The 13486-nt window shown below is 42.7% G+C and overlaps 1 protein-coding gene across 1 annotated transcript in view; it reads left to right on the top strand.

The window, feature by feature from the left end:
- The window catches only part of pola1 (polymerase (DNA directed), alpha 1), a 293912-nt gene that overhangs the window by 24740 nt on the left and 255686 nt on the right, over positions 1-13486 (top strand). Inside the window, exons 11-14 of the mRNA XM_078232528.1 lie at positions 4860-4972; positions 8289-8405; positions 8495-8569; positions 9697-9835. Coding sequence (XP_078088654.1) covers positions 4860-4972; positions 8289-8405; positions 8495-8569; positions 9697-9835 — 444 coding nt within the window. The remainder of the gene's footprint in view (positions 1-4859; positions 4973-8288; positions 8406-8494; positions 8570-9696; positions 9836-13486) is intronic.

Genomic DNA, 13486 nt, shown 5'->3' with positions numbered 1-13486 from the left:
TCTTGTGGAAAATCAGGTCTGTAAAAAGTAGTTTATTTGGGCTGTTATCATTGCTCTCCAATATGATGACCACCCTCCCCCGGCCTCTGACTCTCCTACCAGAGGGAATAACCTTTCTCTAGTCACCCTGAATTTTGCAATTTGAAAAAAACTCTGCAAATACCCTGTTATAGTCTTTTCTGTTGCAGGGGAAATACACCCAATATCACACATCTCTTTCGAATGGATTCTCATCCTTAGGCAGAGAGTGGGGATAAAGGGGTCTTTTTCAGGATGGCAGCCGGTGACTAGTGGTATGCCTCAGGGGTCGGTGCTGGGACCACAACTTTTCACACTATACATTAACGATTTGGAAGAAGGAGCTGAGGGCTCTGAGTTTGATACAAAGATATGGAGAGGGACAGGTAGTATTGAGGAAACAGGGGGGCTGCAGAAGGATTGGACAGGTTAGGAGAATGGGCAAAGAAGTGGCAGATGGAATACAATGTGAAAAAGTGTGAGGTTATGCACTTTGAAAGGAGGAATGGAGGCATAGACTATTTTCTAAATGGGAAAATGCTTAGGAAATCAGAAACACAAAGGGAATTGGGAGTCATTGTTCAAAATTCTCTTAAGGTTAATGTGCAGGTTCAGTTAGCAGTTAGGAAGGCAAATGCAATGTTAGCATTCATGTCAAGAGGGCTAGAATACAAGAGCAGGGATGTATTTCTGAGGCTCTATAAGGCTCTGGTCAGATCCCCTTTGGAGTATTGTGAGCAGTTTTGGGCTCCATATCTAAGGAAAGATGTGCTGGTCTTGGAAAGGGTCCAGAAGAGGTTCACAAGAATGGTCTCTGGAATGAAGAGCTTGTCGTATGAGGAACGGTTGAGGACTCTGGGTCTGTACTCATTGGAGTTTAGAAGGATGAGGAGGGATCTTATTGAAACTTGCAGGATACTGCAAGGCCTGGATCGAGTGGATGTGGAGAGGATATTTCTACTAGTAGGAAAAACTAGAACCAGAGGGCACAACCTCAAACTAAAGGGACGATCCTTTAAAACAGAGATGAGGAGGAATTTCTTCAGCCAGAGAGTGGTGAATCTGGAACTTTTTGCTGCAGAAGGCTATGGAGGCCAGGTCATTGAGTGTCATTAAGACAGAGATAGATAGGTTCTTGATGAATAAGGGGGGTCAGGGCTTATGGGGAAAAGGCAGGAGAATGGGGATGAGAAAAATATCAGCCATGATTGAATGGCAGAACAGACTCGATGGGCTGAGTGGCCTAATTCTGCTCCTATGTCTTATAGTCTTAGTATCATCCTTGCAAATCTAGGCCATACTCTCCTTATGGTGTTACTGCCCAAAACTACACACACCACTCCTTAACTGTGGCCCGACCATTGTGGTAGGCACATTTTTGGTTGTACACAACACTCACGTCAGCAGTGAATTACAAATTTCTCTACAACCTTCAGCTCCTTTCCATTGAGCTTGTACTCTGATTGCTTGTTTTAAGTTGAGTCTGCCTCGTGTATGAAGTTATCTATCCTCCTGGAGTCCTTTTCAATTTTTCTTGCTGTTTGCTTTACCACCAACATTGTCATCAGCAAACTTCAGGATACTATGGTCAAGCCCGCATCTTCCTTATTTAGAACAGAAAGGCAGCGGGCACACCACTAACCATTTACCAATCTGAGCAACATTCACTCACTCTATCCTTTGCTGCCTGTCTGTCAGTCATTTTGTTTTATCAGGGCTGTGACATTTTCACTATCTGTGAGCTTTTGCAGCAACTTCCCTGTGATATTTTATCGAATCTGAAAACCCACGTACACCACAGCTGCATCGCATTTATATATCCAATCAGTAAAATCTTACAAAAAAACTGACCTAAATTTGCCAAACAGTTTTCCACTTGGTTGAAATCAGTGATCCAGGCCCTTAGTTTTTAAAAAAATGTATTTTTTTCCCCCTTGAGTTTCCACTCAAACTCATTTGCTTTTTACCAGACCAAAATGCAATTGGGTAGCATTTTGGAACATAGTGTGAGTGGTAACTTGACGCAATTTGAGTAATACAGCTGAAAATGGATTCACCACAAAAAAAAAGCTCTGTAATCAGAGCATCTAGTCCACTAGCTGTGAGTAACCTGATCATACAGAGCCATTTGCTAGCTGTACTGGTGTACAATAGGCAGTTTCTTAGTAAATTGAAAATTCAAAAGCTTTAGAAATGTATCGATTTATGACCTTGTGCCTTTTGTTTAAAAAAAAGTCAAAACATTTTAGAGCCTGCTCACAGGCCTGCGAGAGAGCTCAATTAGCTGAAACTCGCCTTTGCGATTGCATTGATTTGGGCACACGGCCAATGTTGTAGGTGGACTGTCTTGTAGCACAATGTTTTGAAATAGCCAAAGATTGCAGAAACTTGAATATAATTTGTGCATGAAATTCCACGATCGTTTCATGATTTTTTTGGGTGAATTGTGCCAAAAATACGGGTGTAATTGAGCAAAAATTCTAAGCCTGCCTGTTTTGACAGCTTCCCGTTGGCTATTCTTAATTATCCTATCAAATTCCTACATCCTCACTAAATTTAACATCAAATTATCGATTTTCTGAATTTGCCTATGTCTGCTGTTGGTCTGAAGCCCGATTTAGCCATTTTCTTTTTCCTTTCCTCAACCGAAATGTTAAATAGGCTGAGGGGAAAAAAAACCTGTCGTTTAGACCTTTGCTCAGTTACTAATTTCTATAATAGCCCAGAGTGCAGATCACCTTGGGTAAATAACTCATCTACTTTGAGTTCTGCCAATGCTTACAGAACCGATTCCTCTGAGCAATTACCTCCAGTGTACCTATGTTCTCACTTTCACCACTATTTGTAAATATTACTGCAATATGAAATAGCTTCACTGTACTAACATCCTCCACAACTAGATTTCATTTTTCCAAGTGGTCCTACCTTCTGCTTAATTATTATTTTACTTGTGCAAGAAATAGTAAAGTATTTTACATTATTTACTAGTCGTTTTAAAATACCTTTTAATCTTTAATTTCCCTTTTCATCTCTCCTTTTCTGTATTTTAATTTTCCCTAGCATTATTAGCCTTGTTTTACTGTACAACTTCCTTCATAATTTGTATAGTTTAATCTATGTAGAATTCTATCATTTGCACCCTTTCTTCCTTTGCAGAGATAAATCTAATTGCACTCTATCCATCTTCTGTTTGTAGATTCTCCACCACTGATCTATTGTCCTGTTCACTGTCTCTTCCAACCAGTTATTTTGTCCTGATCTTCTGTATTCTCACTAAACTGTCTTTTTTTGGCTTTTAACTTTTCATTATTCTTTACTGTACTTTTGTTGAATGTACTTACTAATTCCCTGTTGTCATGTTCTCCTCACCCCAGTTAATTGCTCTGCTTAATTTCTCTGTTCCAAGCCAAGCAATGTTTCATTAATTGTTAGGTTAGAAACATACACATTTAAAAGTAGCTCTGGAGCATTCCAACAAATATTCCCCATTTTGATTTTTGTTGCATTTACTTCCGTCATTTTTGAACGCTTAAAAATCAGTCTGGAAAGTGGCATCTTCTGAAATACACACAGGTCACACTCAATGCCCTACGAAGCACTCTGAGAATTGTACTGCTTCCTTCCCTATTGCTTTTTAAAATTTTTTGGTGGTACGTGAGCATCCCTGACAAGAGAAGCATGTGTTGGTCATCCCTAATTGCCTATGAGAAGGTCTACCTGAAACTGCACTGTCCCCGCTGGCTCACACTGCCGCGCAGCCTGCTCCCCGCCAGCCCGCGCAGCCTGCCCCCCCCCCCCGCTGGCTCACACTGCCGTACAGCCTGCCCCCCCCCCCCTGCTGGCTCTCTCTGCCATACAGCCTGCCCCCCCCACTGGCTCTCACTGCCACACAGCCTGCCCCCCGCTGGCTCTCACTGCCGTACAGCCTGCCCCCTGCTGGGTCACACTGCCGTACAGCTTGCCCCCCCCGCTGGCTCACACTGCCGTACAGCCTGCCCCCCTACTGGGTCACACTGCCGTACAGCCTGCCCCCCCCACTGGCTCACACTGCCGTACAGCCTGCCCCCTGCTGGGTCACACTGCCGTACAGCTTGCCCCCCCCGCTGGCTCACACTGCCGTACAGCCTGCCCCCCTACTGGGTCACACTGCCGTACAGCCTGCCCCCCCACTGGGTCACACTGCCGTACAGCCTGCCCCCTGCTGGGTCACACTGCCGTACAGCCTGCCCCCCCCGCTGGCTCACACTGCCGTACAGCCTGCCCCCCTGCTGGCTCACACTGCCGTACAGCCTGCCCCCCCTGCTGGCTCACACTGCCGTGCAGCCTGCCCCCCGCTGGCTCTCACTGCCGTACAGCCTGCCCCCCGCTGGCTCTCACTGCCGTACAGCCTGCCCCCCGCTGGCTCTCACTGCCGTACAGCCTGCCCCCCCTGCTGGCTCACACTGCCGCACATGTGCCCCCCGCCAGCTCGCACTGCTGCGCAGGATGATGCTTATATTTATGTCCACAGGCAAGCTCATTGATTATCTCCTTTTCTTCTCTCTTTTCGACCCTTTCTGGGGGTCTTGCGCTCTCTTTCCCCCCACTTTCAACCTTTCTGAGGCATCTAATGTGACATCCAACAGCTGTCCTGTCTGAGATTAACCAAGAGCCCAGTTTAAAGATTGACCTTGGATGATATTCATCTGTATTTTATGGACAAACCAATACATAATTGAATAAATACTACTGCAGGACAGGGGTACATTAGAATTAAATGGCGTTTGTTTCTGGTCTTGTTATGTTGCATATTTGCTTTTAATTGGAAGGACAATAACTGACCATTTTGTGTTATTAATCAGGAGTCGTGTATCTCTTTGGCAAAGTGTGGATTGAACCAGCAAAAGCACATGTCAGCTGCTGCGTGGCTGTGAGAAATATTGAGCGCACAGTATACCTGTTGCCACGGGAAACGGTACGCAAAGGTCTTGATCTTGCCTTAAAGTTGTTTGTAATGGAGCGTTGTTATTCAATTTTATAAATTAGTCAACACAAGGTTGATAATATGTACTATTGGTTGTTTTCACTGTGATGATTGTATGGTGGTAATGCATTCTGCATTGGTGCAATCGTGTGTCAACTGCTTGGAGTAGAGCTCTTTTAAAAAATATATTTAAATTTTAACTTTTTGCTAACAGGTTCGAACCCCACCACGGCAGATGGTGAAATTTGATTTCAATAAAAAATATCTGGAATTAAGAACCTACTGATGACCATGAAACCATTGTCGATTGTTAGAAAAACCCATCTGGTTCATTAATGCCCTTTAGGGAAGGAAATCTGCGGTCCTTACCTGGTCTGGCCTACATGTGACTCCAGAACCACAGCAATGTGGTTGATTCTCAGCTGCCCTTGGGCAACAAGGGATGGGCAATAAATGTTGGCAGCCAGCGACGCCCATGTCCCATGAATGAATTTTTAAAAAAAACTTGAAATCTAACTTCTGATCACCAACAATCCTGTTTTTAAACCTAATTTTCATATTTGCAATTTCTACTCTGGACCTGTTACACAAGGACTTGAGAAACAGGAGTGTGCTACCAGGTCCTTCACGCTTGCCCTGTCATTCAAAACGATCATGGCTGATCTATGTTGGCCTCAACTCCTTTTCTGTGCCATTTCCCCATTGCCCTCTGTTCCTCTATCTAGCAAATATTTATCCACCTCCACCACCCTTTGATTCATCAACATCTGCAAGAAGAAATTTCTGCACACCTCAGTTTCAAATGACTGGCCCTTTATCTTGTAGCTATGCTTCCTTGTTCAAGACTCTTCCACAAGTGAAAACATCTCACCATCCGCTCTGTCAAGCCCCCTCAGGAATTCATGTGTTTGAATAAGGTCACCCCTCACTCTGCTAAATTCCAAGGAATACAGACCCAGAATATTTGGTCTCTCTTGATAGGACAGCCCTCTCATTCCAGGAAGTAGCTTGGTGAATCTCCTTTGAACTGCCTCCAATGTTGCTATATCCTTTTTTAGATAAGGGGACCAAAACTGCACGCAGTATTCCAGGTGAGACCTCAGCAACAGGTGGTACAATTCCAACAAAACTTCCCTATTTTTAAACTCCAACCCCTTTGCAATAAAGGCCAAAATCCCATTTTCCTTCTTAACTAGTTTAAGTTTAAAGTTTATCTAATAGTGTCACAAGTAGGCTTACATTAACACTGCAATGAAGTCACTGTGAAAATCCCCTAGTCGCCACACTTCGGGGCATGGTCGGATACACTGAGGGAGAATTTAGCATGGCCAATGCACCTAACCACATCTTTCAGACTGTAGGAGGAAACCAGAACACCCAGAGGAAATCCACTCGGACACGGGGAGAACGTGCAGACTCCACACAGACCAAACAGGGAATCGAACCCGGGACCCTGGCGCTGTGAGGCAGCAGTGCTAACCACTGGGCTACCATGCTGCCTGACTACTTGTTGGACCTGCTTGCTAGCTTTTTTGTGATTCATACACGAGAACATCGATATTCCTCTGTACTTCACTCACCTGCAGTCTCTTTCCATTTAGATAACAATCTGCCTAATGAGTACTCCTACCAAAGTGCATGACCTCATACTTCCCCACGTTAAACTTCATTTGCCAGGTTTTCACCCAGTCACCCTCTATCTCTATCCTGCTGCAGAATCACAGTATCCTCATCACAACATGCCCTTCCACCTCTCTTCATATCATCCACAAATTTGGAAAACTCATCTATCTTGTTGCAAATGCTTTGTACATTCATATAAAGAACTTTTAGCTTTGATTTTTTTTAATCGTCATTTACAACTCTGGATTTGCTCTGCATTGCATTTTTTTTTTACGCTTTCTGCTCCAGCCTGTCACACTGACAGTCAAATTCCCCCTCAGTATCCTGTGCCACCCCTCCCTCATATACCCCTGACTTTTTAAACCTTCCCTGCTAGTTAGGGCCCTTGTGTGAGTCCTTGGTGTAATGTAATGTTTATGTAATCTGTCCCTAACTGTAGTTTTCTGTTAACACTCAGACCGATCACCAGCCTGCATTCCTACCTTTTAACTTTGACTTTCTAATTTTCCAAACAACCGAACCCTCACCTCCCACTCTTTAGTTTAAAGCCCCCTCTACTTCCCACGGTGCATGGTCTGCAAGAACACTGATCCCAGCACGGTTTCAGATGTAGGTCGTCCCAATGGTGCAGCCGTCCCTTTCCCCAGTACTGATGCCAACATCCCATGAACCGATACTCACTTCTCCCACACCAGTCTTTGAGTCATGTATTTGTCTCTCTAATTTTACGTATCCTTTACCTGAGGTCTGTGCAAATTGACAATAATCCAGAGATTCTGTTCTTTAATTTGGTGCTTAACTCCTCAAACTGCATACGCAGAACCTCATTCCTTGTTCTACCTATGTCATTGGTGCCTACATAGGGAGGCAATGGCCTAGTGGTATTATCGCTAGACTATTAATCCAAAAACCTAGCTAATGTTCTGGAGACCTGGGTTCGAATCCCGTCACAGTGGAATTTGAATTCAATAAAAATATCTGGAATTAAGAATCTACCATGAAACCATTGTCAATTGTCAGAAAACCCATCTGGTTCGTTAATGTCCTTACTTGGTCTGGCCTACTGCTGATTCCAGAGCCACAGCAATGTGGTTGACTTTCAACTGCCCTCGGACAAATAGAGATGGGCAATAAATGCTGGCCAGCCAGCGATGCCCTTGTCCCACGAATGAATTAAAAAAAGCCTCCTTTGATTAATTTTTGTATGAGTTGAAAAATTATGGGTTCAAGCCCTACACTTAACGTATGCTGCCACAGACACAGACACAACACTGAAGGAGTGTTGGATGCACGAGTTCCATCTTTTGGATGAAAGTTTACGCTGAAGCTTTTTTATGCCTGCTCAAATAGCCACAAAAGATTCCATGGCTCTAACAGAAGGAAAGTGGGGCCAACATGGTCAAAAGATTATTGGGCTTTTCATCAGTTTGCAAATTGGCTGCCAAGTTTGCACCTCAGAAATAATCCATAGCTTGAGAAATCTTGAGGGCATAATTAGGTGCTGTGTGAAACTCAGTATGTTTGCTGCGTTGCTCTTTTCAGGATTCCGTGTTAAATTGCGATTATATAATATTATGTTATCAACTTAGACATGTAGTGACTGTTTAAACTTTAATATTTTTTATTATTTTGAGATATTTTGAAAATGATAAAAATGGGTTTGTTCATTATGAATTCTTTTCAGCGCCTAAGCCTGAAAACTGGCAAGGATACAGAGACGCCTGTGGTAATACTGGATGTTTATCAGGAATTCAGTGAGGTGATTTCTGAAAAATACAAAATAATGAAGTTCAAATCAAAGGTTGGTAAAACTTTGTAGTATTCCCCACAGTCCGTACACTCGGTGGTTTCCGAGGACTTTGCTGACATGCTTGTGTCTTAATGTTTCAGAAAGTGGAGAGGAAGTATGCTTTTGAAATTCCAGATGTTCCTGAAAATTGTGAATACTTAGAGATCAAATATGCGGTGAGTAAAGGTCAACTACTCAAATAATTTGTCAGAATGTATTCTAATTTGTATTTAGGCCGCGGGTGTTATGGTTTGCCTTCAGGTGAACTGAATTGATTATTCTTGATTTATATTGATAGCAGTTTTGTTGTAGGAAAAGCATATTGTTGTTTGCCAAGTGATGGCACTGCAGAGTCTGGTGTACATACAAACTATGAAATTTAATCTCCCGCAGGTCACTGCACTCTTTATTTTTATATTTTGGATTGAATGAAGGGAAGCCAGATGAGTATTTGAAGGGGAAAGAAATCCAGGATGTGTTGATGGGGTTAGAGGTAGTAAATAGAGTGAAATAGAGATTTGTAGGGGTGAATGGCCTGTTTCTGCACTCTAAATAATGTAATGAATAAATTCGTTGAATGTTTCCAGCATTTTATCAGCAAATATGAAAACATCTTTGTGAAAACTTATCTGTCCACTATCAATAAACTTGTCGAGTGAATACCTAGCCTTACCTTGGTATAACTGTATAAGGTGCTGGTGAGGCTACACCTGGAGTATGTGTACAATTTTGGTCTCCTTAGTTGAGAAAGGATATACTGGCATTGGAGGGGGTACAGAGGAGATTCACTAGGTTGATTCCAGAGTTGAGAAGGTTGGCTTATGAGGAGATACTGAGTAAACTGGGACTATATTCACTGGAATTCAGAAGAATGAGGGGAGATCTTCGAGAAACATGTACGATTATGAAGGGAATAGATAAGATAGGAGCAGGAAGGTTGTTTCCACTGGCAGGTGAAACTAGAACTAGGGGGCATGGCCTCAAAGTAAGGGGGAGCTGATTTAGGATTGAGTTGAGGAAGAACTTCTTCACACAAAGGGTTGTGAATCAATAGAATTCCCTGCCCAGTGAAGCAGTTGAGGCTACCTCATTGAATATTTTTAAGGCAAGAATAGATCAATTTTGAACAGTAAAGGAATTAAGGGTTATGGTAAGCGGGCGGGTAAGTGGAGCTGCCATGATCTTATTGAATGGCGGAGCAGGCTTGAGGGGCCAGATGGCCTATTTCTGCTCCTAGTTCTTATGTACCTTTTGGTATTTTAATGAATGAAATGTTTGTAATTGGCTTTGTTGCTTGATGCAGGCTGATCTGCCTCAACTTCCTTCTGACTTGAAAGGGGAAACCTTTTCTCATGTGTTTGGCGCCAATACATCAAGTCTTGAACTTCTGCTCCTGAATAGAAAGATCAAGGGACCAGGCTGGCTGGAACTCAAGGCTCCACGTAAGAATTTTACTCTTTATTTATTGTAAACCTTGGCCAGGACTCTCTCAAAAACAATTCTGAAGTGCCACATTTGCATAAAAACTGGAGTTAATCCCACTGGTTTTTTCAGTGGGATTTTCAAAATGAATTTCCCACACTCTGCATCACAGAGAGTCCTAGTGTGATTCACGCTAAAAATCAGGGGGCAGGGCCTATTCCCGCTGGAGAGACCGGCAGCATAGCACTTAGTGGGCTACTGTGTATGCGGTGATCTGTCAGAGCTGAGATTGACACATGCGCAGTAGCTCTGCACTGCTCGATCGCTGGCCAGCACAGTGACCCCCTCATCGTTGCTCCATCAATCCCCCCGCCCCATAGCCTGACCACTGTTCTTCCGAATCCCTCCCAGTCCCAATATTTTCCCCCCCGATCCCGATGGTCAATCCCGATCAGCCCTTCTCTTCCTCTGTCACCCGATTCAAAGTGTTGAGTGGCAATGGGGCCCCGCCCCCATGGCGCTGCCCGATGCTCGAATTAAACACACTTGCAAATTTGCTGGTTACATTTCACAATTTTGTCCGAAAGAACACCCTCCAATATCAGCAAATTCCTAGGTAGTCAAGGGTAAAGAAAAAGTACAAAGCTAAGTCCAGGAGTTCCATGTTTTGGGCTGGACCTTGCAAAGAAACTATAAAACTAAGAGAACTGAAGTGCTGTAGGAACAGTTCCCTGCCATTTGTGAAAGCTTGACTCTTCATGTGGCCTAACGCAGGAAAAGAAACCTGGTGCTTATCATTAATAGTCTCCTCACTCCACCACTTCAAGGCACTTCACAAGCGCCATCAGCCAAAGGAAGAGATACTTGGGAAAAATATGCTGACATAGTGAAATCAGGGAGGATGAGGAGCTACTCAGTTTAGCAGTGGAGGTCTGATCACATTGGTGAAAAACCCAAGGTGGGGGTGGAGAGGTGAGTGAGGAATGAAACATTTCAAAGGAGATGCGAGCTAGCTGGAACAAGGTGAAGTGCTGAAAGGTGGGGAAGGTACCTGAGTAGTTGGGGAATGGGTCAAAGTGTGATTTTGGTGACATGGGCATACGCTGGCACCTAGCGGTTTGGCCAGTATGGCTGGTGGAAAGTGTAAGGAGATGGAGAGGCTTTAATAAAATGAGCCTGGTGCCTCCAACCATGAGTCATGTTTCTGTCAAAGCTGAGTGATTCCTCGCTGGTTATGGATTATAACAGTTATTCAGGATTAATGTGTTTTAACCAAGTACATAACTTCATTAAAGCAGTTGCTCTTGAACGGTGTAGTGAGTTGGAACATTTTTGCATCTTTGTGAAGCAAAAACACTTAGATTTGCAAACAGTAAAAGAACACAAGTACTTTGGGTTTTGCAGTATCTCCAAGATGCCTCAAAGCCCTTTCTTATTGCCAACGAATCAGGGTACTTTGAAAAGACGATAAAGCCCACTCCATCCAGACAATTGCACTGCAACAATCGTAAAAGAAAGAGAAAAAAGTCTCAACAGTTTCATAACAATTCCTTAAGGCAATGAAGCAGAGCTTCAGGAGACCATGCTAGCCAATAACTCCTCATGATCCCAGGTAACTACCAATTTACTTCCCATGTGTGTAGCTATCCTTTTTCCTCAGCAGTCTGACAGACTCTCATTGAAGAGACTCATAAATCCATACCCCACTGCACATATTGGTAATCTGTTTCAGAGGGCAATGGATTTGCTGTGAGAAGCAATATTTACCAGCATGAAATCGAGCCGTTTCCCCACAAGTCTCGTGCGCACATATTGTGATCCTATTATTCCTGTCCATCTCCCAAAAAAAAACTCATCCAACTGGACAGCTTTCAAACTCTTCATCGTTTGAAAAGGCCTCAGTCACCACTCTCGAATCTTGTATTCTTAGAAAATAAACATCCCTAACTCTCAGCCTTTCCTGTAAATAAGTGCTCAAAGGCTTTTTGTGTGCAGAGAGATCAAAATCAGATGCTGTATTTGAAGTGTGGACGTTGGAAGGTTTATAACACTGCTTTAATGGCCCTAGCAACACAGCCTAAAATTCTGTTTGCTTTCCCTCTAACAGCCACATGCTGCTTTTATATATCTGAAGGATGATCATTTTTATTTTCCATCTCCTCCTTGATCTTCAAGGAATATGTCTGCGTGAAATAAAAATTTCTGGGATTTTTCTAACTCCAAAACCAAACACAATATAGAGCAGCTGCCACATTCTCCTAATTTCTATTTAGTCAGCCCACAGCCTATTGATTATTGTCTGAATGACAAACCCTGTGCGCATTTTCTGTTTTCCACTAATTTGTGAGTAACTCTGTTAATGCTCTAATCTAAGTTGTTAACGGTGGCTACTTGCATGGAACTGTGTGCATTTTTCATTGTTATATTAGCAGAGAGTTTGCAAACCAGCATTTCTGCTGTGCAAACAGCTGTGACAGGCGCCGCCATCATTTACTTTTACTTTTGAGTGCATTACTGTACAATGTCATTGCATTTAAATTATCAGCTACATAGTGAATTATACAAACCTGTTATGTGTAAAGCCTGTGTCTTGGCCAACGCTGCATCTTGCCTCTGGCATAACTACTCCCTCACTTTAACACACAATTCTTGATCATTTCTGATCTGCAGTTGAAATTCAAGCTGGTAAACATCTTAAATTTATTTTTAAAAATTAGGTGCCGCATCCAAGAGAGACTGGGTAGTGGGAACTATGAGTGATTTTTTTTTTTCACGCCCATCCTTAGCCTCAGGCATTCGGATTACTTGCAGAGCCACAACTGTTGGTCCAGTTCAGATGAACTAATTTCAGTACTGACTAAAAACTTAACCGGGGACCTTCAGATCTGTGTGGATTCATTGGAGAGTTAATTAAAATCTTTTCTGTTTTCTGAATACTGATACAAGAGAGTTGATCCAAGCATAATATTTCTTGGCAAATTATTTATGCATTTGAAAATACAGCTGTAGCATCATATAGCTCATTTAATTTTGTCTTTAGCACTATTATGATACTCTAAATGGTCTCTGATTGCTCTGTCAAGATAATTACATAAATATAGGTTTAGCATTTTTCTGTAGTGTAGTTCTTTTGTTGTACCATCACTGGGAACACGCATATTACGAGTGGATCTAAATTGATACCAACTAAAATCCTTTTTGTTTGCCATTTATTCTGTTTTTCGAACCAATATGTTTTTGTAACTCCGAAAGCACTCTGCAAATGCATTCGAAAGCTGTTAATCTTTCATGGAAGAGGAGGCATCTCTATTCCCATCTTCCTGTGCCGATTAATAATCTGTGGGTTGGGAAAGGAGAGATTTGCTGTGTGAGCCACGCTAGATTGTATTCATCTGTCCTCTGTTATTAGGGATGTAACCCAAACTCTTTGGGTAAACTGTACTGAATTTACTCTGCATGTGTGTGTCCAAGAGGCATGGCCACTATTGGAGGGATACACCATTCTGCAATGATGCGAACTAATTATTTCTTTGTACTTGACATTAGGCTGAAAGATTTGTTTTCCTTTCCCATCCTTAGTGTTGCTAAGTAACAGCATTAAGCATTTGTAGCTTGGTGCCAATAATCATTTGAAGTGTGTTGGTCCATTCCGTGTTTTGTATCTGACACTA

Source organism: Mustelus asterias, chromosome 17, assembly GCF_964213995.1.
Source record: "Mustelus asterias chromosome 17, sMusAst1.hap1.1, whole genome shotgun sequence".
NCBI classification, from domain to species: domain Eukaryota; kingdom Metazoa; phylum Chordata; class Chondrichthyes; order Carcharhiniformes; family Triakidae; genus Mustelus; species Mustelus asterias.
The sequence above is the reverse complement of the archived record's forward strand: the minus strand, read 5'-3'. Positions and strand labels throughout refer to the sequence as shown.